This window comes from Erinaceus europaeus, chromosome 17, assembly GCF_950295315.1.
Source record: "Erinaceus europaeus chromosome 17, mEriEur2.1, whole genome shotgun sequence".
Taxonomy (NCBI): domain Eukaryota; kingdom Metazoa; phylum Chordata; class Mammalia; order Eulipotyphla; family Erinaceidae; genus Erinaceus; species Erinaceus europaeus.
In genome coordinates this window covers 11,034,418-11,057,137 of record NC_080178.1, presented here as the reverse complement: position 1 = coordinate 11,057,137, position 22,720 = coordinate 11,034,418, and the positions used below count along the sequence as shown (strand labels likewise).

Here is a 22,720-nt window from a genome sequence, read left to right as displayed (position 1 = left end):
ACCCCGGCCAGTCCCCCACCCTTTCCCGCCATCCCCGCTCAACTCACCACCCAGTCTCTGCGAGTGATCATGGTCATGATGATCTGGTACTGGAAATACATGGGGATGAGCAGCGGGGGCCCAACTGTGGAGAAAGGGGGCACTCAGGGGTCCACCTGCTGTGTGGGCTGGGCTGGGAGGCCCAGTGGAGAGGGGAGGCTCAGGGCTCAGGAGGGTCCCACCCACTGTCTGGGCTGAGGGGTTAGTGGGGTCAGTGTGGAGAGGGAGGCTCAGGGAGGGCTTGGGATAATCCGCCAACTGTCTGAGATGGGGGTTCAGAGGCAGCAGTGTAGAGACAGGGGGCTCAGGTGACACCAGCTTGGCAGTAGGCAGGGCAGAGGCAGTGTAGAGCCCAGCCACCCAAGGGAGGCACAAGGACCACCCCCAGACACTGACCCCAGCCTGTGTGACCTTGGGCAGGTGCTCTGTGTGGGTCAGGGGCTCGAAGGTGGCTGCAGTCTTGCCTCCTCCCACTCAAGTCACTGTGTCACCTCCTGGACTTGACAACAGAGCCAGGCAGACACAGGCAGACAGCTCAGTGGGCAGGGTACAGAGCAGCCCAGGTTGGAGCCCCAGCACCTCTCTCCCTCGCTCCTCATGAAAAGGAGTCTTTAGGAAGGAGAGGGACACAGGGTCCCAGGGTGAGGCGGAGGTGATGGGACATGGCAGGGGGCGCCCAGAATGCTCACTCAGGAAGAAGTACTCGTGCTGGTGGTTGTAGGGCAGGTATTTCAGCTTCTTCTTGCCGTACTGAGGAGAGAGCAGAGACCCTGTGCGTGAGGCCCCGTCGGGGCTCCCGGCACCCCCACCCCAGCTCTGCCAGCCCCATCCCTGCCCCCTCCTTTCTGCTCAGTGGAGTGTTTCTGTCTGTCCCTCTGCGTCATGCCCCTCACCGGGATCCCTGGGACTCCCGGTCATGTCAACTACTGGCTGGACAATGGCCACTTGGGCCTCAAGGTCACTGCCAGGAGGCCACATGAGAAGGGGGTCCCCATGGAGATGAGTCCCCTAATGCTGGCTCAGCAAGTGGCAGGAACTAATAACCATGTGTTGAGTAACCATACCATGAACCAAAGCCCCTGGCTTCCACCTTCTGCACCCCATAAAGATCCTGGGTCCATACTCCCAAAGGGATAAAGAATAGGAAAGCTCTCAGGGGAGGGGACTGGATACGGAGTTCTGGTGGTGGGAACTGTGTGGAGTTGTATCCCTCTTATCCTATGATCTTGTCAATATTTCCCACTTTATAAATGAACATTAAAAAAAAAAAAAATCATGGATCCCGATTGAGCACCATGCATGAGGACCCAGGTTCAAGCTCTCAGGGGGGGCAGAGAAATGGCCAGGAAACTCAGGAGAAGATCTACACCCTGGTGAGCTAGAGGTGGGGCTGTATAATGGGAACCTTTCCACATTTTTCTCCTGATGAATTAGGGAGACATGGTGAATAACTGGCACAGAACCCACAGAGTATAAATGGGATTTGTTCGGACACTCACAGCAGCTCTGACTGCTAGCAGAGCAGCCGAATTGAACCTGGAGTTTTGGATCCTCAGAGCATAGGAGTATCTGTACATAACCACTGTGTTATCTCTCCCCCAACATGATTTATCTCTTGGCCAGGAGTGAGCGATTAAACTAAAAAGCCTACTGCCTACTTATAATTAAAAAACCACCAGCCTCCCATAGCCTAAACGGAAGAGAAGAACAAAACAGGTTTTAACAGCCACTGTGCCTGAACTCAGGGATTGAGATAAGATTGAAACAATTGTTAATTTCCACAACTGTGAACTCTTTAAGTAATGTGTGTGCTCAGCCAGGCGCACCAGCAATTGGCCCCTTCTCTTTAAGTACCTTACTTAGACACAAGTCAATCCAGGCAAGAGTGATCAGTAATTTGAAAAGTACTGAGAGAGGGACCTCATAACATACTATATAGGACGGTTAAACCAACAAGAAGAAATATTGGAGAAATGAACCAAGACAAGAGTCCAGCTAAAAGCTCTGCAAAGGTTGAAGCACAGAACAATGAGGTCAACATCCAAACACTAATTAAGGAATTAGTCACAGGAGTGAGGAGTTTGCAAATAAAGTCATCAGAAATGGGTTAACAACAAGTGAAACTCTGGAAGAAAACACTAATTATCTCAAGGTAATTAGAGAGCTGAAAGCTGAAATAGCTGAGCACTCCTTCAGGACAGTCCTCACATGCAGGGCTGATAAGGGGGGTTGTGGGGGGCTGGTGATGGCCAGACCCCATGAAGGAGGTGGTGGACACCCTGGGCTTGTCTTGAATGGAGACAGTGTGGTCCTGCCAGGCTTGGTGCAGTGATGGGGGGGGGGGGCGCCCACCCTCTGCGCATGCTCCGGGCTTGCAGCTCTGACCCCAAGAGGGTGCGGATAGGGGACTTTCCAGCTTTGGAACAGCATTCTGAAGCGTTGCCTGGGGACAAGGGGCCCCCTTGTGCTTGTGATCAACAGCCTCCCCTCCCCCCACCTCTGGGAGCCTGCAGACTCAGAGAAGGTGGGGGTGTGGTCCACCACGAAGAAGCAGAACTGCAGGAGCCCGGGGGTCAACTGAGGACAGACAGTGCCACCCAGAGCTGCCCAGCATTCAGGGTTCAAGCAGAGGGGCTGCCAAGGGCCCCCCAAAGCCATAGGACCATAGCCTCACCACCCCCCCTACAGGATAGGGAAACTGGGGGGTGGAGGGCACTGAGCAGAACATACATTAACACCTCCACTTAACTCCCTCCTGGGAGTCCCAAATGCAAAGCACCTATGAATGGGAAGGGGCCAGATAGGCAGCTCACTGGGCAGGGCGCCTGCCTCACCATGCACACAGGCCACGTTCAAGGACCAGAACCACATTAGCCTGCCAGGGCACTGGGGGATAGCTTGGGCCTGTAGACTCACTCTCCAAATGGGCAGGAAAAAAAAAAATCAGTCCAGGAGCAGTGAAAACACACATGTGCAAGAAGCTGGCTTCACAGACAGTAGGAAGGGTAAGGAGGAAAGGGAAATGAGAAAAAAAAAAAAAGAAAGAAAGAAAGAAAGGGAGGGAGAATGGAAGGGAAAAAGGAAGAAAGGAAGGAAGGAAGGAAAGAAGGTAAGTAGAGGAGGGAGAGAGGGAGAAAGGAGAAAAAGAAGAGAACACGGAGCTGTGAGAATGTGTCTAGATGCTCCAATGATGCAGCTGTCTGCCCAAGACACAAAAGCAGCATATGGAAACAGCTAGAATCAGAGAGGTTTCTGTGGACACTAGCTGGACATGAGAACCAAGTAAAGAGCTTCTCTGAGTGCTGGGGGAATCCCAACAATAACACAAAAAAGATGGGACATCTAAAGCCAGAGATGGAATTCACCGGGAGAGTTCATGGCTCAGACGTGCGAGGGCCCAGTACAGAAACAAAACAAGTCAAACAAAAACATCACTCCCCCTTTCTGTCTTCCCCTCCTCTCTCCATTTCTCTCTGTCCTATCCAACAATGACATCAATAACAATAGTAACTACAGCAACAATAAAAAGACAACAAGGGCAAAAAAAAAAGGGAAAATAAATAATAATAAAGCACTGGACTCTCAACCATGAGGTCCCGAGTTCAATCCCTGGCAGCACATGTACCAGAGTGATGTCTGGTTCTTTCTCTCCTCCTATCTTTCTCATGAATAAATAAATAAATTCTTCAAACAAACAGAAAACCAAGAGGATCAACCGTCTGAGGATTAACTGTAATCACATGTGATAATCATCTTCTCACACTGTGATTTGATCACAGTACTTTAGAGGTTAGACTGAAAAAGAAACATTCACAGGCCTTTTGTCTGTTTGGGGCGGTCACATATGCACGCTCTTAGGGTTCCCAGACCAACCTTTTTCATTCCTTTTACTAGAAGGGGGGCAGGAGAAACAGCACTGGAGCTGTTCCTGGTGCCCTGGCATCCTGTGTGGCAAGGCACAGCCCTGCCAGACGGGAAAGACGGGAGGGAGCGCTGTCTGCCAGAAAAAGTCTGAAGGCCTGAAGACAAGACAGGCACTCACTTGCATAGTGCGCTACTCTGCTAAGTGTGCGGCCAGCTTTGAGCCTGGCCCCCACTACACTGAAGGAAACTTTAGTGATGTGGCAGGAGAAGTAGGATGGTAAGAAAGGTAGGGGAGGAAGAGGAGGAGGTGGGAGGAGGGAGAGAGAGAGGAGAGGAGGAGGGAGGGGAGAGGAAGAGGAGAGAAGGAGAGAGAGGGGAGAAGGATAAGGAAGGAGGGGAGGAGAAAGGGGGATGAGAGGAGGGAGAGGGAGAGGGGAGGAAGAGAGAAGGAAGGAGAGGGGGAGGAGGGGAAGGAGGAAGGGAAGGGGATAGGAGGAGGGGGGAAGGAAGGGAAAAGGGAGGAAGAGGGGAGAAAAGGAAACAGTCACCAAGCTACACTTCATGTGGAATTTAGTGTCAAGGGATCAGTGTGACACCCAAGAACAGAAGGCCCCGAACAGACAGTGGAGTGAGGTGAAATGAGGGTAGCCAAGAGAGGACCCAGGAAAACCAACTCCAGAGAAACATGAAGGCCCATGAGACACCACCCACCACCCCCATCCAAATCCCAGCTGGCCAGAGTGAGGCAAAACCAAACCAAACAAAAAACACTGAAATGAAAGCTGCCAAGCAGGCAGGACTTTGTAAGCATGGAAGAAACGAGAGGAATCTGGAGTGAGGAGGTAAACCATCTTGCTATGTTAAACAATCCAGATCCCCCAGAAGTCTCCAGTGAAATCGAAGACAGGCAGGTCCCCGGTATTGCATGTACTGGAGTGACTCTCTGGTTATATTTCTCTTTCTCTCCCTCCCCCAAATAAATAAATAAATCGGGGGTCGGGCAGCGGGTTAAGTGCATGTCGCGCAAAGCACAAGGACCAGCGTTAAGGATCCCGATTCGAGCCCCCAGCTCCCCTACCTGCAGGGGAGTCACTTCACAGGAGGAGAAGCAGGTCTGCAGGTCTGTCTTTCTCTCCCCCTCTCTGTCTTCCCCTCCTCTCTTCATTTCTCTGTCCTACCCAACAGCGATGGATGACATCAATAACAACAACAATAATAACTACAACAACAAAAAACAAGGGCAACAAAAGGGAAAAATAAATAAATAAATCACAAAAGATAAGATGGAACTGAAGGGCAAAGAAGGAGGTTTCTTGCTCAGAGAACAGACCATCTGGGGTGGCTGTGTGGGCCTGGCACAGGACAAGTGCCACCTGACCCACTGGCACCAGACTCCCTTTCCTGGTGACATGGGCTTGTGGACTGGAGCACTGCTCAGTTGGTAAGCCAGGAGACATCTGGCCTTTCCATGTTCGTTTGTGGGCATGGGGTCCCCACAGCATGTTGCCCTGGCTGTGGGCCTGTAAACATCACTGGCACCTGGGCATCAGGGTCCTGGAGGCCCCCATCCACCCCGTCCCAGAGCCAGCATTCACAGAGTATCAAACCTTAAGAGCCTCTGCTGGCCACCGCACAGCAGACAAGATGCCTTCCTGCCAGCGGGGGTGCTGAGGCGAGACCCTGCTATCAGAGACACAAAGAACATCTGTTCCTAGAGAGAGGGAGTCTTTGTCTGCACTTGTCTGACGGGCTGTGCCAACCGCTTTATTATCTGGCCAGCGAAAATTAGAGCTGAAAGTTAAAAAAAAAAAATCCAACAACTGTATTATTAACAACTGATTTCCCAATTAAAAAAAAATGAAAGAAAAAGGGGGTGGGCAGTGGCACACTTGGTTAAGAGCCTCTGCTCCCCACCTGTGGTGTGTGGGGGGAAGCTTCACGAGTGGTGAAACAGGTCTGCAGGTGTCTTTCTCTCTCCCTCTCTAATTCCCCCTCCCCTCTCAATTTCTGTCTTATTCAATAAAATTAATTTAAAAAAAGAGAGAAAAATGGTCACTGGAAGCATTATTCATAGTGCCTGCACTAAGCCCCAGCAATATCCCTGGTAGCAATAAATAATAGTAAAATCCAGTGAGGATGGGAAGGCCAAGGAGACAGCATCATAGTTCTGCAAAAGACTCTGTCTCATGCCTGAGCTTCTGTGGTTCCAGGTTCAATCTCCCATACCTCCATAAATCACAGCCAAGGGTGGGGGTGCCTCACTACCCCCAAAGCTTTCAGGGCCACTTTCTCATCACCACTGTAACTCATGAAGGCAAGAGGTCACTGAGATAGCTCAGCAGATAGGGCATATGCCTTGCTGGGCACGTAGCCTGGACTCAGATCCCAGCACCACATGCTCATGCACTGTGGTATCTTATCCATGTCTTCAGTTAACTCAAACATGGAGGCCACCACGTCAAGGCTGTGCTGTTCCTGGAGATGTATTCAGTGAAGACTTTCATGATTGAGGCTCTGAGGTCCCAGTTCAGTTCTCAGCAGTACCATCAGCCAGAGAGCTGAGTAGGCTCTGGCCTCTCTGGATCTTTCTCAAAATGAAATGAAATGAAATAGAATAATTTCCTGCCTGAGGCTCTGAAATTCCAGGTTTCACCACCATAAGCCCGAACTGAGCAGTGCTTTCCGTTCTAAATAAATAAGTACGAGCCCCCCACTGGACAGGCCCAGGCAGAGTTGATGCACTTGGACAATCCAACCGGGGAACGAGGGAGGAGTTACAGACAACATCTGAATTTTCTTCTGTTGCTGTCTTACTAGACAAGCCGCACAATCAGAAAAATGTCTGGATGGCGTTCTAGCATGTTGTCAACAGTGGTTACCCTCAAGGCTGTGACTTCTGAAGCAAAGGGGGAGGGGGAAATAGCCAGAGGCTCACTTTAAAGTTTGGTAAAAAGGGGCTGGGCGGTAGTAGCGCAGTGGGTTAAGCGTACATGGCACCAAGCGCAAGAACCGGCGTAAGGATCCCAGTTGGAGTCCCCGGCTCACCACCCGCAGGGGGAGTCGCTTCACAAGCGGTAAAGCAGGTCTGCAGGTGTCTGTCTTTTTCTCCCTCTCTCTGTCTTCCCTTCTTCTCTCCATTTCTCTCTGTCCTATCCAACAACAACAGCAACAACAATAACAACAACAATGATAAACAACAAGGGCAACAAAAGGGAAAAAATGGCCTCCAGGAGCAATGGATTCGTTAATGCAGGCACCGAGCCCCAGTAATAACCTTGGAGGCAAAAAAAAAAGTTTAGTAAATTCTTTGCTCGGCTGGTAGAGTGTAGGGGGCTTGCTCCTGAGGCTCCTAGTCCAATCCTTAGCACTGTGTGTACTTTTATGTGAAACTCTGTCTCTCATATAAAATAAAATACTTGGGGACCAGGCAGTGGTGCAGCTGGTTAAGAGCACACACTACAGTGCACAAGGACTAGGGTTCAAGTCCCTGGTCCCCACCTGCAGGGGTAAGCTTCACAAGTGGTGAAGTAAGGCTGCATTTGTCTCTCTGTGTCTCTCCCTCTCTATCTCCCCCTCCCCCCTCAATTTCTCTGTCTCTACACAATAATAAGTCAATAAAAATTTAAAAATAAATGGTTCTGCAAACGACTTTCCTGTCTAAGGCTCCAAAGTCCTAGATTCAATCCCCAGTACCACCATGAGTCAGAACTAAGCAGTACTATGTCTCTCTCATTAAAACAAGATAAATATTCAAATAAAATAAAGTGCTTCATAGGCTTTGCATGCTTTTGAACTACCTTACACACCTATAGCAGGATGTTCTCTACTTATACCTAAGAATGAATCACTGTAATAAGTTGTCACATCTGGTCCTCATCCTGGCATGACCGGGACACGTCCCCTCCTCTTGCTGGGCCTTGCTGGGTCAGCTGTGGTGAGGCTGAGAGCCCAAGGATCATGACTCTCCAAAGCTGATTTCCGTGTGCCTCCAGGCACTAAGCGTGGGCCCTGGCACCATGCCTCCCTGCTGAACTGAGGCCAGGCCCCCCTCCTTCCTTGCCCATGGGAGCAAGAGTGGTAGCACACTCTCCAATAAGGAGCCCAGCCATCCTGGATGCCAGAGGTCTTGGAGGAATCCATGGCCCCGGGGCTGGGTTCCGAGTCTATACCAGAGGCAGATATGTGTTGGCCTATGGTCTCTTCTGTGGACATCTCCCCAAGACCCCGTGCTTAGCTCAGGCACCTGCAGCAGCGCACCTACCTCGACGGGCTGCCACTTGCCCAGGACAAACACATGTAGCATGTTGACATCTGGGTCCTTTTGAAAGATGTTAGGCTTGGCATGGTGCTGGAAGTGGCGGTGGTTCCACCAGTTGGCTGAGGCACCCTGGAGGGAGAGGCAAGGGTGAGGCATATGGCTGGGGTTCAGGGCCCACCCACTGCTGGGTTTGGAAGCTGGAATCGAGGCCAGGATGGCCTACAGGCCTGTCTTCCTGGGCAGCCGGTAGTGTCTGTGCCCTCAGCCCTCACAGCTTTCCTCTGTGCCATGCTATACCAGGAGGGGCTTCAGGGAGAGTCAGTGACCCAGAACTCCACTCGGGTGTGCCCAAGAGAGATAAAAGATGTAGCCATGTTAGATGACCTTATCAACATGTCTCGGAACCCCACCTCTCCAGAGACATACCCCATAGGGTATGGATCGACCTGTCAGTCAATGCCCATGTCCCATGGAGAAGCAATTGCAGGAGCCAGACGTTCCACCTTCTGCCCCCCATAAAGATCTTTGGTCCGTACTTCCAGAGGGATAAAGAGTAGGAAAGCTTCCAATGAAGGGGAGGAGACATGGAACTCTGGTGGTGGGGGTTGTATGAAATTGTACCCCTGTTATCTTACAGTCTTGTTAATCATTATTAAACCACTGGGGGAAAAAAAAGAAAACAATAAGCCCAAAGTACTTGAACTGAAGCAACCCATATGCCCGAGGGAGGGAGAGTATAGGGGAGCCACAGAGCAACACCATGTGGTGTGGCCACACCAGAAAAAGGAGAAGGCATAGGCCCTTGTGCCGACACAGAGAAGTCAGGAGAACATCTTGCATGCTGCACACTTCCACTCAGAAGAATTGTTCAGAACAGGGAGGTGCAGAGACAGGGTCAGTGGTCCCCAGGAGCACAGCTGGGGTGGGCTAGAGCGTTGAGGGGGATGGAGGAAGATGGTTAAGAGGTTTGGGGGTGGGGCTTCTAGGAGCACTTGGTAGAACACACTTCACCATGCGCAAGGACCCAGCTTCAAGCCCTCAGCCCCCATCTGCTAGGGAAAGCCTTAGGAGCAGTGAAGCAGGGCTGCAGGTGTCTCTTTCTCTCCCTCCCCTCTCAATTTCTCTGTCTCAAATGACCACCAGGAGTACTAGATTTGTCATGTAGGCACCAAGCCCCAGAGAGAACCATGGTGGCAATTATAGAAAAAGAAAAAAAAAAAAAGGTGTGTGAGGAAGGGTTCCTTTGGGAGGTGGAGGAAATGATGTCCTAAAATGGGTTGTGACCAATCAATTGTGTTGATTGTGACTTTACATGAGGAATCTGTACAGAACCTGTATTTTATTTCAAGCTTAAAACAAAACCCGCACACTCACCAAAAAAAAAAAAAAAAAAAAAAAAAAAAAAACCTGTGAGCAATCCCTGCTCTTGAAGAGCCCAGAGTTCAGAAAGAAGCCACCAAGAAGGGCGTAGCTTACTAAGCAAAAAGGGCTGGGCCCAGCACCACATGGGAGTGTCATAGCACCCTGGGAAACTCCCTCCATGTTATTCCTCTCTCTCTCTCTCTCTGAATGAAACTGTTGGCCTAGGAGCAGTAGAATTACACATGGCTTAGCAAAAAAAAAAAAAAGCTACACAAGCCCAAGGGCAGATGAGCTGAATTAAAAGGTGACAGCCCAATGCCATCACACCCAAGAGGCTTCTGGGAGGGCTAATTAAACATCTGTTAATACATACGGGCAAGCACAGTCCTGGCTCCAACACAGAGCAAGAAGCAGAAGCATGACCTGAGTAAGTCTTCTTCTCAAGGCCCCATCTCAACAGCTCAAACCCTTGACACATTCGAGGACATGTCCCCACACACAGAAACCCAGGTTTTGGATGCAGAAGAGCAGAAAGACCTTAGGGTGAACTGCTACTGGCTCAGCCTTTCAGTCAGTCAAGGGGCCGGGTGATAATATAGCTGGTTCAATGCATGTGTTACGTCAGGCAAAGACCCAGGTTTAAGCCGCCGGTCCCCACCTGCAGGGGGAAGACTTCACAAGCAGTGAAATAGGGCTACAGTCTCTCTCTCCCTTTCTATCCTCCTTTCCTCTCAATTTTTCTCTATCCTATCAAATAATACAATGTTTGGGGAAAAAAAGGGGGGCCAGGTGGTGACAAACCTGGTTGAGAGCACATGTTGCAATGTGCAAGGACCCAGGTTCAAGCCCGTTCCCCACCTACATGAAGAAAGTTTTGCAAGTGGTGAAGCAGTGCTGCAGGCATTTGTCTCTTGTGCTCTCTATCCCACCCCCAACCCTCTCAATTTCTGGTTGTCTCTATCCAGTAAATAAAGATGATTTAAAAAAATAAAATCAATACGGGGTGGTAGAGCACCTGGTTAAGTATACATAGTACTATGTGCAAGGGTCCATGCAAAGACCTAGGTTCGAACTCGTGCTCTCTATCTGCAGTGGGGACACTTCATGAGCTGTGAAGCAGGACTACAGGTGTCTTTCTCTCTCTCCCTCTCTATCTTCCCCTCACCTCTCAATTTCTCTGTCCTAATAAATTTAATTTTTTTTAATTGAAAAAAAAAAGGAAAAATGGCCACTGAAAGCAGTGGATTTGTAATGTCATCAGCAATAACCCTGGTGGCAAAAAAGAAAAGAAAACTCAATCAATCAGTTGATCAATTGATCAACCAATCAACGTTTATGGCCAAGAGACCAGTCCTCTCTAGGTACAAAAATCGACCCAACTTGGTAAAACAAGCATTTAACTTCAACAGTTGTTTGTGAGTTCTGAACCGAGGCTGAGCAGGAAGAGCCAGGATCCTGGGGTCTTTGGGCGGGGGGGGGGGGGATATGTCTCTGGCAGTAGGGGTGCCTCCACGTCCATCCAAGCAGAAGGAAAGTCAGCCGGGGAGAAGAGAGCTCTGAGGACCCAGGAATCTGGCGACACACTGGCATTTCGAAACACAAAGGGCTAGATTCCAGGGAGGAAGCAAATGCAAACATCTCTAGAACCAAGAAGCCGGGGGCCAGGGCTGGTTTGCAGGTGTTTAATATGCACCAACCCATTTAATATGCCTGGGAGTTGACTCAGCTGGCAGCGGACCATGTCCCCCATGCCTAAGGGCCCACTTTGTTCTCACAAAAACAAGATAAGAACTCCAGGCTCTGGTCTCTCTCTTCCCCCCCAAGGTATGAGGTCATTCCCAACTTGGGAGGGCTGAGGATGGCGGGGTGTGGGGACTGAGCTATTGCCTCTCATGCTCTCATATGTGGTTCCACTGCACTTGGACCCACTTCTTTAAGACTGAAGGAGAGACAGAGACAGAGAGATACATCCTACCAACTGAGCTATCTCGGCAGCCCTAGTGGATTTTTATTTATCATGATCACCGAGACTTTCTCAACTCAGTAGTCCTTTGCACGTTTAAAAATCATGCATCTCGGGGGCCAGGCTGTAGCACACCAGACTACGCACACATAGTGCCAAGTGCAGGGACCAGCGCAAGGATCCTGGTTTAAGCCCCAGGCCCCCCACCTGCAAGGAGGCTGATTCACAAGCGGTGAAGCAGGTCTGCATCTTTTTTGTCCCCCTCTCTATATCTTCCCCTCCTCTCTCAATTTCTCTCTGTCCTATCCAACATCAGCAACAACAACAAAAACAATGGCCTCCAGAAGCAGTGGATTCCTAGTGCAGGCACCGAGCCCCAGCGATAACCCAGGAGGCAAAAAAAAAATTTAAATTAAATTAAAAAATCATGCATTCAAGATCCCAGGTTCAGTCCCCAACACTACCATAAGCCAGAGCTAAGCAGTGCTCTGGCAAAATAAATAAACAAATAAATAAACCATGCATCTCTCACTGCCCCATCCCCCCAAAATTTGTGGGTCACAAGTAAATTCTTCATCTCCGTTCCGCCCCCAACTGAAACTATGAAGGACACTAGACCTGAGCCTGTGTTTTATCCTAGGTGTTAAACAGTTAAAAGGTTTTTCAGTCGAGGTGGCAGAATCAGGGGAGAAATGTCCAGAGCTGCCGACTTTGGGTGGGGCCCATACCCAGGCCCTCCCTGCTCTACTCCCCACCCCGCAGCGCACTGTCTTCCCATGGCCTCAGAATTCCTGTTTTATAGGCAAGCAGCCGGCATGGAGACCCATCCTCTGTCCTGGCCTCGACCTCCTCTGGAAGCAGGAACTGTGCTCCAGGGAGAGCCCTACAGGGACCCAAGGCCATCAGCCCAGGGCCTGCCCACTCCCACCTAGAAGCAGACACAGCACACAGCCTGGCTTTGTCCAGTGAGTGGGGGTAAGAGGAGACACCCATAGAGAAATGCTCTTTCTCAGTACGGAGGAGGAGGGTGGGTCCAGCACAGCAGAGCAGATAATCACGCAGATAGCCACGCAGTTGTGTCCTGGACCTTGAGGGACTGAACAGAAACTACTTCTCCAGCCAGAAGCCCAGTGCAGGCTGCAGCTCTTTGATGTGAGGCCCTGGGTACTACATGGGAGCAGCAAGAACAAGCCAGGGGAGCTGTACAAAGATTGAAGGGAGACTGATTGATGATGCATGTCCAAGGCTCTGAGTTCATTTCCTGGCACTTCAAAGTCAGTCAATCAGTTAAAGACTCATTTGCAGAGCCTCTAAGGAAACTCAGAGATAGGGGCCGGCTGGTGGTACACCCGGTTGAACATACACATTACCACAGGGCTCAAGCCCTCAGTAGCCACCTGTAGGGAGGCAGCTTCACCAGTGGTGGGGGAAGCAATGCTGAAGGTGTCTCTTTCCCTCTCTCTCGCCCTTCCCCTCTTAATTTCCGTCCTGTCAAGTTGAAAAATAAATAAAAGTAAAACAAAAAGAAAGGGGAGGGGCTGGGGTAGATAACATAATGGTTATGCAAACAGACTCTCAGGCCTAAGGCTCCGAAGTCCCAGGTTCAATCCCCTGCACCACCATAAGCCAGAGCTGAGCAGTGCTCTGGCAAAAAAAAGAAAGAAAAAAGAAAAGAAAAGGGGAAAAGGCCACCAGGAGTGGTGAATTCATCATTCACACACCAAGCCCCAGTGACAACCCTGGTGGCGATAAAAATAAAAAATTAATAGGGGCCAGGAGGTGGCATATCTGGTTAAGCATTCACATTACAGTGTGCAAGGACTCAAGTTCAAGCCTCTGGTCCCCACCTGCAGGGGGAAAGTTTCATGAGTGGTCAAGCAGAACTGCAAGTGTCTGTCCCTCTCTATCTCCCTCTCCCCTCTTAATTTTTCTGTGTCTCTAATAAATGAATAATAATAATAAAATAATAATAACAAAAAACAAATAAATAAGAAGGTCCAAGAAGAGGAAGAATGGAAAGTCTCCAAACCCAATGGGGGAGAGGGAATGACTCCTTCAACGACCACACACCCTTCAGACTCAGCCCTGAAACAGGGGAAAGAAACCACCTTCCCAGGTCACTCCCAGCACAGGGCCAAGTCGCTGGCTTAGGGACAAGCGACTGTCAAGATGCCGGATCCCCACAACCAGGTCCAGAGGCAGACGGGCACCCAGGCCGCCGGCTCAGTTTACCTTTAAGTGGCCAATGATGAACTTGTGGACGAGGTGGTTCCACAGGGACTTCTTGTAGACAGAGAGGTGGCCGTAGTCATGCTGCAGCCACCCGGCCTGGGCCTGGGGAGAGAGAGGGATCCGAAGCTTTCTCTGCATCACCCTTTAGGCATGGGGCACCCTGTGGGGGATGTGGGGAGTGGGAAGGGGCGCCTCACCTGAGAGGTAGTGAGGATGAAGCCCGTGAGGAGGGTGGGGACCCAGCCGGTGCCAAAGTAACGGAGGATGAGCCAGGCGATGGTCTCCATGACGATGATGTGTGTCAGGTACAGCAGGAAGAACAGGTGGTTGGTCTTGAACAGCTTCATGTCCTCCGCTGTTTTGCGCAGGGCCCGGAAGTCCTCAGTGAGCTGGGCCTGGGCGGGAGGGGAGGAGCTGGCCACCCAGCTATCCGGCACCAGGGCCCAAGGGGACCGAGCCAAGAGCCTGTACCTAACTATGACCTAAGACATCCGGGCAGCTGGGCCCTGGAGCCCCGCCAGCACAGCCTGGGCTCAGCATGTCTGTCTACAGCAGGTTAAGAGGCGCACCGAAGAGGCTGGGGAGTGGCGCACATGCTTAAGAGCACATGTCACCATGCATAAGAACCCAGGTTCGAGCCCCTGCTCCCCACCTGCAGTTAGGACACTTCACCAGTGATGGAATCAGTGTTGTACTTCTCTCTCTCTCTCTCTCCTACCCTTCCTTCCTTATTGCCACCAGGGTTATTGCTGGGGCTTGGTGCCTGCACAAGGAATCTACCACTCCCAGCAGCCATTTTTTCCTTTTTCTTTCTATTTTATTTCACAGGACACAAAGATATTAAGAGCGAAACGGGAGATAGCGAGAGAAAAACAGAGAGACGCCTGCAGCACTGCCTCACCACAAGTGACACTTCCCCTGCAGGTGTTGTGGGGGGGGCCTTGACCCTGGGTCCTTGGCGCATGGTGTGTGTGTGCTTAACCAGATCCATCACCGCCCAGCAGTCCCTGTCTCTTTCTATCTCTATCGTGCCTCCCCACTCTTAATTTTTCTTATCAAATTAAAGAAGAAAAAAAGAAATGGCTGCCAGAAGAAGTGGATTTGTGATGCAAACCCCTTGGTGGCAATAAGAAAGAGAAACATGAAAGGGGCTGGGCAGTGGTGGACCTGGTAGAGCAAACATTACAGTGCTCAAGGACCCAGGTTCAAGCCCCCACTCCCCATCTACAGGAGGAAAGCTTCACAAGCAGTGAAGCAGTGCTGCAGGTCTCTCCCCCAACCATATCTAAATAAACAAATAAGTAAAACGCTTTTTTAGTGGTCCGGGAGGTGGTGCAGTGGATAAAGCATTGGACTATCAAGCCTGAGGTCCTGAGTTCGATCCCCGGCAGCACATGTACCAGAAAGATGTATGTTTCTTTCTTTTTAAAAAAATATTTATTTATTCCCTTTTGTTGCCCTTGTTGTTTTAGTGTTGTAGTTATTGATGTTGTCATTGTTGGATAGGACAGAGAGAAATAGAGAGGAGTGGAGACAGAGAGGGGGAGAAAAAGATAGACACCTGCAGACCAGCTTCACTGCCTGTGAAGCAACTCACCCTGCAGGTGGGGAGCCGGGGCTTGAACCGGGATCTTTACGCCGGTCCTTGCGCTTTACGACACCTGCGTTTAACCCGACTTCCCAAGATGTCTGTTTTCTTTCTCTCTCTCTCTCTCCCCTCCTATCTTTCTCATTAATAAATAAATAAAATAGTTTTTAAAAATACTTATTTACAAAAAAAAAATGCTTTTTAAAAAATAGGCTCATGGAAAGGACTAGGCTCCAAGTTCTAGTTTCTTCTCTCATGCCAACAAGGGGCGAACACAATCTCAGGGAGACTATAGGGGAGGGAGGGAAGGTAGGCCTCCTGGACACAAGAATGTCCTGGGGCTCCCCAGGAAGGCCATTCAGGTACAGGAGAGTCCAGGTACAGGGGAGTCCAGGTACAGGGGAGTGTTATGTGTTTTTTTTTTGGGGGGGTAGGGTAGTGATGGGAGGAGGGGGTCTTGACTAGAGGCAGAGGCAGGTCTGGGATGTGGAGACCCAAGTGTTCCCAGGTAAGGGGCTGGCACAGAGAGGAGGGGTGCTTTCTCCTGCCCCCACCCTCCACAAGCACACCTGACCCATATCCCCTTCCTGGCCCCTCCCAGGCACCGGCACTCACATTCTTGTTGTGGTCCTGACCCGGCTCCCCTGGGGCCAGCTCCCCAACCAGCAGGGGCTTCAAGAACTTGCGCACCAAGTTGAGGTCAGGGTGGAAGGCTCGGAAGGCATCCTGGGGGAGAGGGCAGGTGGTGAGTCTGATACCCCCATCTCGACTACCTTCTTAGCCCCCAAGGTGGCCAGGTGCACCTACTGAAGCTGCCCCAACTGGGCCAGCCCACGACCCACCCCCAAGTGCTCTGAGCCCAAATGCAGAACCCTCGGCGCCCTGTCTCACTATGAGGACCCCCAAGGCCATGTGAAGAGATGTGGGCTGGTGAGAGAAATACCCATCAAGAGCCAGCGCTAGGAAAACGGGTACCCAGTGGGCTCCTCTGGGCATCTGGCCCCACCCACCAGCTGCCACCACCACCATGTACCAATAGCAGCAGGGTTCAGTGCCTAAACTAGAAATCCACTGATCCTGGCAGCCGTTTTTTTCTTTTAATTCTCCCTTTTTGTTTTATATAATAGGACAAAGAGTCACCTGCAGCACTGCTTCACTATTCATGAGGCTTCTCCCCTGTAGGTGGGGACCAGGGGCTTGAACCCTGGTCCTTGTATATTGTAATGTGTGTATTCAACCAGGTGTGCCACCACCCGGTCTCATCTCTGGTTTTTGAGGACGCTGGGCAAGGTAGTGCTGGGGATTGAACCAGGGACCTTGGAATCTCAGGCATGAGACTCAGACTCGGGGCTCAGGTCCAGAGGGGACAGAAGTGGGCTCAACCACCTTCTCAAATCAGAAACCAAAGAAGCTGGGTTCACTGGTCCTTCTGCTGTCAGACAAAGGAACAGGAAGTCTCTGCTACAGCAACAGCCAGTAATGACTTTCTACTTCCTGTCAAGAAGCAAAACCACTAAGTGGGTATGGGTTTACGGCTCCCTGCCCAGCTTACAGAGAGACAGACAGAGAGACTCCTGGCCTGACAGGGTCACTTCCGGGCCATTTCTAGGTGCACCTGGATTGGCTCCTGGCTCAGCCACTTGGAGCTCAGGATGTCATCTCCCTGCATTTTCCACACCGGAGATTTCCTGTAGGTAACACAACACCCAGGGCCCCCTCCAGCCCAGGTGCACCTGACACAGGAGCCTCCTAAGTATCTCTTACTTCCTGTCAGTTTGGAAAGCCCAATCCCAGACGATGGTACCACTGTCTCTGACACACCTGGCAGCTTTCCTGGCCTGCCTGGGAAAGGGGGGCAGACCCCTTGCCCATGCCAGAGACTTTATATGGCTTTTCTTTCCACCAGGAGCCCTGTTCCCTGGCACTCCAGGGTGGCTTTCCCCGGGCTGTCTCCATTTAATCAGCAAGGTTGCAAGACTTGTCTCTCCCACTGCCATACAGATCCCAAAAGGGTTAGTTCACTGAAATAGCCCCTTGTCTGTAGTAGGGGGCATCCCAAGTTAAAGGGGAGCCCTGGTAACCCACAGCAGTGCACCCACAACCAGAAATTCACCAGCCAGGTGTGCCTGAGTGGAAGAAAACCATACTGTCAGGACAAAGGTCACAGCGAGCCTTCCCAAGAAGCAATGGATTTCCACGTGACCCCAGTATGAACATCACAGCCATTCCTCAGGACTTTGCAGAAGGCTCTAGGTGGACACTAGGTAGGGTGAAGCTGGGCCAAGCCAAGCCAAACATTGATCTTGGAAAGAGAGCTGCAGGCAGATTCTCTCCTGTCTGGTGAGAGAGAAAGCAAAGACGAACGTGGAAGAGCTCTATGCTCTGGGCAAAGATTCTCTCAGATTGAAAGAAAGTAGAGAGGCAAACCCTTCAAGTGAGGTCACTGTGAAGGTTTTATCTTTGTGTCTCTTCCCCCAGATTGACTTCGATTCGACCTTTGAGGTATGGGAGAGGGCACCTGCTGTCCATAGCAAGGCAGCCCAGAGAGGTCCAGAGCACAGGGAGAGAGGCCCAAGGCAGGAGAAAGGAGATCAAAGAAGGCAGGGAAAGTGAACCGGAAGCACTCCGTGAGGGGGTGATCCTGACCCCAGGTGCCACCTAGAGCTGCCAATCAAGCCAAATTCCAACCTTCTGGCATCCCAACCTCCCAGGGTGGAATCAAGGAATACCTGCAGGGCTGATGCATGGGCTCACAGAATGTGCTTTGCGGGCTGCAAGAATCAAGCCGCTTTGATCAAGGTATAAAAAGCCCAGTTGTCCAGTGACCGTGCTGAGGTCAATCTGGGCAAGAGACAGATCCGACTTGTGGATGCCTTGTCTTTGTAAACAGGACAATCCCCAACTGCCTGAAAAAGGTTTACTTGGATCACTGTATATGGGATGGTACCTAGTTAAGTGTTCCAGGGCATGCAACCTCTGTCAGTTCGTCAGTTCTATCAGTTACGCCTCCCCATAACTCCCCCATGTCCCCCATATTCTTCAGGGCCTCTTTTCAACCTGGACCCCCACCATCCAAAAGCCAGAAAAGAAACTCAGGTGCCCACTCCAGTGTTAGACAACTATCTCCAGTTGGTGCCTTTCAGGCGCCAAATGTCTCTTTTTTTTGTTTTGTTTTGCCTCCAAGGTTCTCACCGGGGCTCAGTGTCTGTCTTCACTACAAATCCACTGCTCCTGGAGGCTATTTTTTCCATTGTTGTTGGACAGAACAGAAAGAAATGGAGAGAGGAGGGGAAAACAGAAAGAGAGAGAGAAAGAGAGAGAGACATCTGTAGACCTGCTTCATAGCTTGTGAAGCGATTCAAGGGGGCAGCTGGAGGCTCCAATGGAGATCCTTGCACCACTGGTCCTTGTGCTTCACACTGTGTGTGCTTACCCTGGTACACCACCACCCGACCCCCTCAAATGTCTCCTCTTAAAAGGCAGTGTGTGTGAGTGTGGGGGGCTGGATGGTGGCTCACCTGGTTGAGGGCACATGTTACAGTGCACAAGGACCCAGGTTCAAGATCCCCAGCCCCCAGCTGCAGAGGGAAAGCTTTGCCAGTGGTGAAGCAGTGCTACCAGTGTCTCTCTATCTCTGTCTCTCACTCTACCACCTCCTTCCCTCTTGATTTCTGGCTGTCTCTATACAGTAAAGATAATAGCTATGCAAACAAACTTTCATTCCTGAGGCTCCCAGGTCCCAGGTTCAATCCTTCACACCATGATAAACCACAGCTGAGCAGTATTTTGGTTAAAAAAGAAAACAAACATGGGAGTCCGGCGGTAGCACAGCAGGTTAAGCACACGTGGCGCTAAGCACAAGGACCAGCTTAAGGATCCCTGGTTTGAGTCCTTGCTCCCTACCTGCGGGGGGGGGGGGGGGGTCGCTTCACAGGCGGTGAAGCAGGTCTGCAGGTGCCTGTCTTTCTCTTCCCCTCTCTGTCATCCCCTCCTCTCTCCATTTCTCTCTGTCCTAACAACGATGACATCAATAAGAATAACAGTAATAACTACAACAACAATAAAAAGACAACAAAGGCAACAAAAGGGAAATAAATAAATTAAATTAAACACACACACACAGAGAGACAGAGACAGAGAGAGAGAGAGAACAAAACCGGTGGTCTTTAACAACTGGGACTGACTTTAGTCTTTATTTACATCAAACAAAATTGGCCCAGAGGAAAACTGCTGCCCTTCCAAATCCCTCTTAGTTCTGCCTTCCTTCCAGAATGTTCACTTTGAACTTGGCTCATACCACAGTTTATCCCATGCTAAGAGTCCACCAAGTGCTTCTTTTTCCACCTAAGAATAAATATTTAGCAACATGGAGTAAGCAGACCAGTACATCTTATTTGAACTTCACCTTCTAGTAAAGTACTTGGTGAAGAGTCTGCGGAAGAACAGGAACTTCTAGAACTTCCCGTTGGAAATCACGCTAAAGCCAGCAATGTGGAATATAATGGAAAAGATCCCAAACGGGACAGTTTCACTTCTTTCCCCAACCTCCTCCCGCTGTGTTGAGGTAACAGTCAGAACCACAGTCCCCAGAATTGCCGTAGTGTCCTCAAATAGGTAAAGCGGGAAGGCGGACGCTGAGAGCCTTTCAGCCCACCCTCTTCTAGTGAAGTCCGATCACCAAAGGGTCTGGAAGAACCCAAAAGACCCAGAAGGAGGAGACGAACCTTCCATCCAGCCCTAGTGGCTGACTACTGGGCCGTGGTCCAGCCAGACCTCCAGGGCTTCCCTTCTCTGCTCATTTCCCAAGTTCTCCACCCCCAACCCCAGCTCTTTCTCTCCTCTTTTCAGCTCACTGCCACCAAAACAGTTCCTTTCTTCCTTCCCAGCCTTCACTTGTTATTCCTCCCATTCCCCACTTAAATCCAGGTACTCCATTTACATCTCAAGAAGTGCAAGGATTTCAGGCTGCCGGTGGGAGGTCTTGCAAGGGAGGGGGTGCTGGGTAATCGCTGCCTGAAGTATGGCTCCAACAAGACGGACCCTCCCTCCAGGAGTCCCCACCACCTTTTTTTTTTTTTTCCTCAGGGGCGCCAGATGAAGGAAGGGCATTCCTAGCGGGATTTGGAACACAGAGGAGCATTGAGCTGAACGTCCCAGAGTAACCCCGTTTCCAAGGCCGGAGATCAGGCCTTCTGCAAAGGCCAGCCCCCCTTTTCCCGCTCCGCCACCCCAGCTGGGTGGCCCCGGCGGACCCGGGGGTGGAGGAGTCCTGGGGGCCGCAGCGCAGAGCGTGGGAACCCGGCTTCCAGGGAAGCCATGGCGGCCCCCGCAGAGACCATCTTCCAGGCTGGGGGCGCCCCCCTCCGCCGGCGGAAGGGGCGGGCACCGGGCTGCCAGCGCGCGGAAAACCTGCCCCGAGCTCTGCGGCTCCGGTCCGCAGCGCCCCGGGACCCCCTTGTCGGACCCCGCGATCCCGGAGAGGGGGGAGAGATAGGATTCGCGGTGCAGAGGCCGCTCACAGCGGACATGGTTTCCTCCTCTCCCGAGCGCCCCCAGCTCCATTCGGCATCTGTGATGTGCCCCACGGCTCCAGCCTGCAGCACAAGGTGAGAGGAGCTCCCCATCCAAAAAAGAAAAAGAAAAAAGCTCCCTTACCGTGGCATCTTCCCCCGCATAGTGCCCGATGACCCGCCGGCCCCCCGGGTGCCGGTTGGCCCACTTGGTGATGTTGTAGACCTTACGGTCGACGACGAGCCACCTGTCGTGGAGCACGTTGTGCTTCTGGATCTCCTCCCAGGTGAAGGTGGGCGCGGGCGCCTCGTGCTCGGTAGCCCCCTCGCCCTGGTTGCCGCCTTTGCCCATTGCTGCCGGCTGCTGGCGAGTGCCGCCCAGACCCTCCTCGCTTTCGGCTTTTGTCTTCTCCTCCTCCTCCTCCTCCTCCTCCCACCGCGCCCCTTCCCCCAGCCCGAGCGCCCCCTCCTGGGAGGATTCCGCCCTGCCTCCCTGCGTGGACTTTCTCCTTTGCCGTCAACTCCCGGGGAGCCCTGGGCCTGGTCGCCCCCAGCGCCCGCCCCCCGACTGCCCCCGCCCCGGACTCCGCATCCTCCCGCGCTCCCGCCGCCCGGGTCTTCGCCGCGATCAGCAGAGCGCCTGCACCAATCGGGGCGCGTCGCCCCGCCTGCCATTGGCCCAGGAAGATCTTTCGAAGGCCAGCGGGCTGGAGCGGAGGTCCCGGCTCCCCCGCCCTCCGGGTCCGGGGCCGGCTACGTGTCCCACCTTCCCCGCCCCCTCCTTTCAGCCGCGGGGAATCAGGCTCCCGGCCCGGGTGGACGCACCTCCCAGCCCGCGGCGGCGCCCCTAGCCGCGCGCTTCCCTTCCCCCGCGGCTGCTTCCCGGAGCGCGCGAGCCGGCCTCGGGCTCGGACCGGGCTCGGGCTCGGGCTCGGGCTCGCCCGGGGCTGGGAGCCTGTAATCGGACCCACTCGGAGAGGAATTGCCGGGCCTCGGCCGGGCCTCCGGGTCTGGGCGCCATTGGGGGAGGGGGCAGCCTTGACCTGGCACGCGGGGAGCTCACGGCTCAGTTTTTGGGAAAGGAACAGGGAGGCAGTGCAGGCCACACTGTATAGTCTGCATGGGGGGACTAAGGGGGGCTCTAGACCTGGGGACAGTGGCAGGTCCCCCACCTCAGCTGAATCCAGCTACCCAGGACCCCGGATGTGGAAGGCCAACTGGGATGGGTGAAGTAAAGATGGGGGGAAGGGTCTTGGGCAGGGATAGACGTTAATAAAATCCCCCTCCCTCAGCCCCCCCCCCATTTCAGCGTAATGAGCCAGGGTCTCAGAGTGGCCTCCCACACATCCTTCCTGAGAAGCACACAGCACCCAAAGGTGGAGAGTGAAGATTTAAGGAGGACGAGCTGACCTGATGTGCCAGGCGCTATGGCCACCTACTGGCTATGAGAAAACGAGTTTACCCAGAGGCTTTTCTCAGAACTCTCTACATTTTAAAAGTCCTCCATTTTTCAGGCGGCCAGACAGAGAGGCCACCTGGCTCCTCAGATACTGGGAAACTCCCTCTTGCTGAGCACCAAAGGCCAACTGGATCTTCAGATGTTAAGAGACTCCCTCCTGCTGAATGCCCCAAGGACAACTATTTACAAAGAGTGAGATTACAGAACTCACTTTAAAAAAAAAAATGCCTCTTTGCCCCGCTTCCCCTCGGGATAAGACTGACCACCCTGTTCCTGACCATTATTTAAAAAAGACATGAGTTTGAAGATTCTCTGTCTCTCTCTCCCAGGTGATGGGGCCACTTTGGGCACTCCGGCTTGGGTGGGGGGTTACCCCTCAGCTCTCCTGAGGTCCTTGTGTGTCAGTTCCTGTGTCTTTACATGTGTAAGTTGTTATGATGACTAT

The 22,720-nt window shown here is 52.1% G+C and overlaps 1 protein-coding gene across 1 annotated transcript in view; it reads right to left on the bottom strand.

The window, feature by feature from the left end:
- Positions 1–21,204, bottom strand: part of LOC103116439 (acyl-CoA 6-desaturase) — a 29,864-nt gene extending 8,660 nt beyond the window's left edge. The window contains exons 1-7 of the mRNA XM_007526330.3: positions 20,962–21,204; positions 15,922–16,032; positions 13,916–14,113; positions 13,719–13,820; positions 8,165–8,290; positions 729–789; positions 48–124 (exon numbers count right to left, since the gene is read on the bottom strand). Of these exons, the coding sequence (XP_007526392.1) occupies positions 48–124; positions 729–789; positions 8,165–8,290; positions 13,719–13,820; positions 13,916–14,113; positions 15,922–16,032; positions 20,962–21,168 (882 nt within the window). The 5' untranslated portion in view covers positions 21,169–21,204. The remainder of the gene's footprint in view (positions 1–47; positions 125–728; positions 790–8,164; positions 8,291–13,718; positions 13,821–13,915; positions 14,114–15,921; positions 16,033–20,961) is intronic.
- Between the last annotated feature and the right edge of the window lie 1,516 nt (positions 21,205–22,720).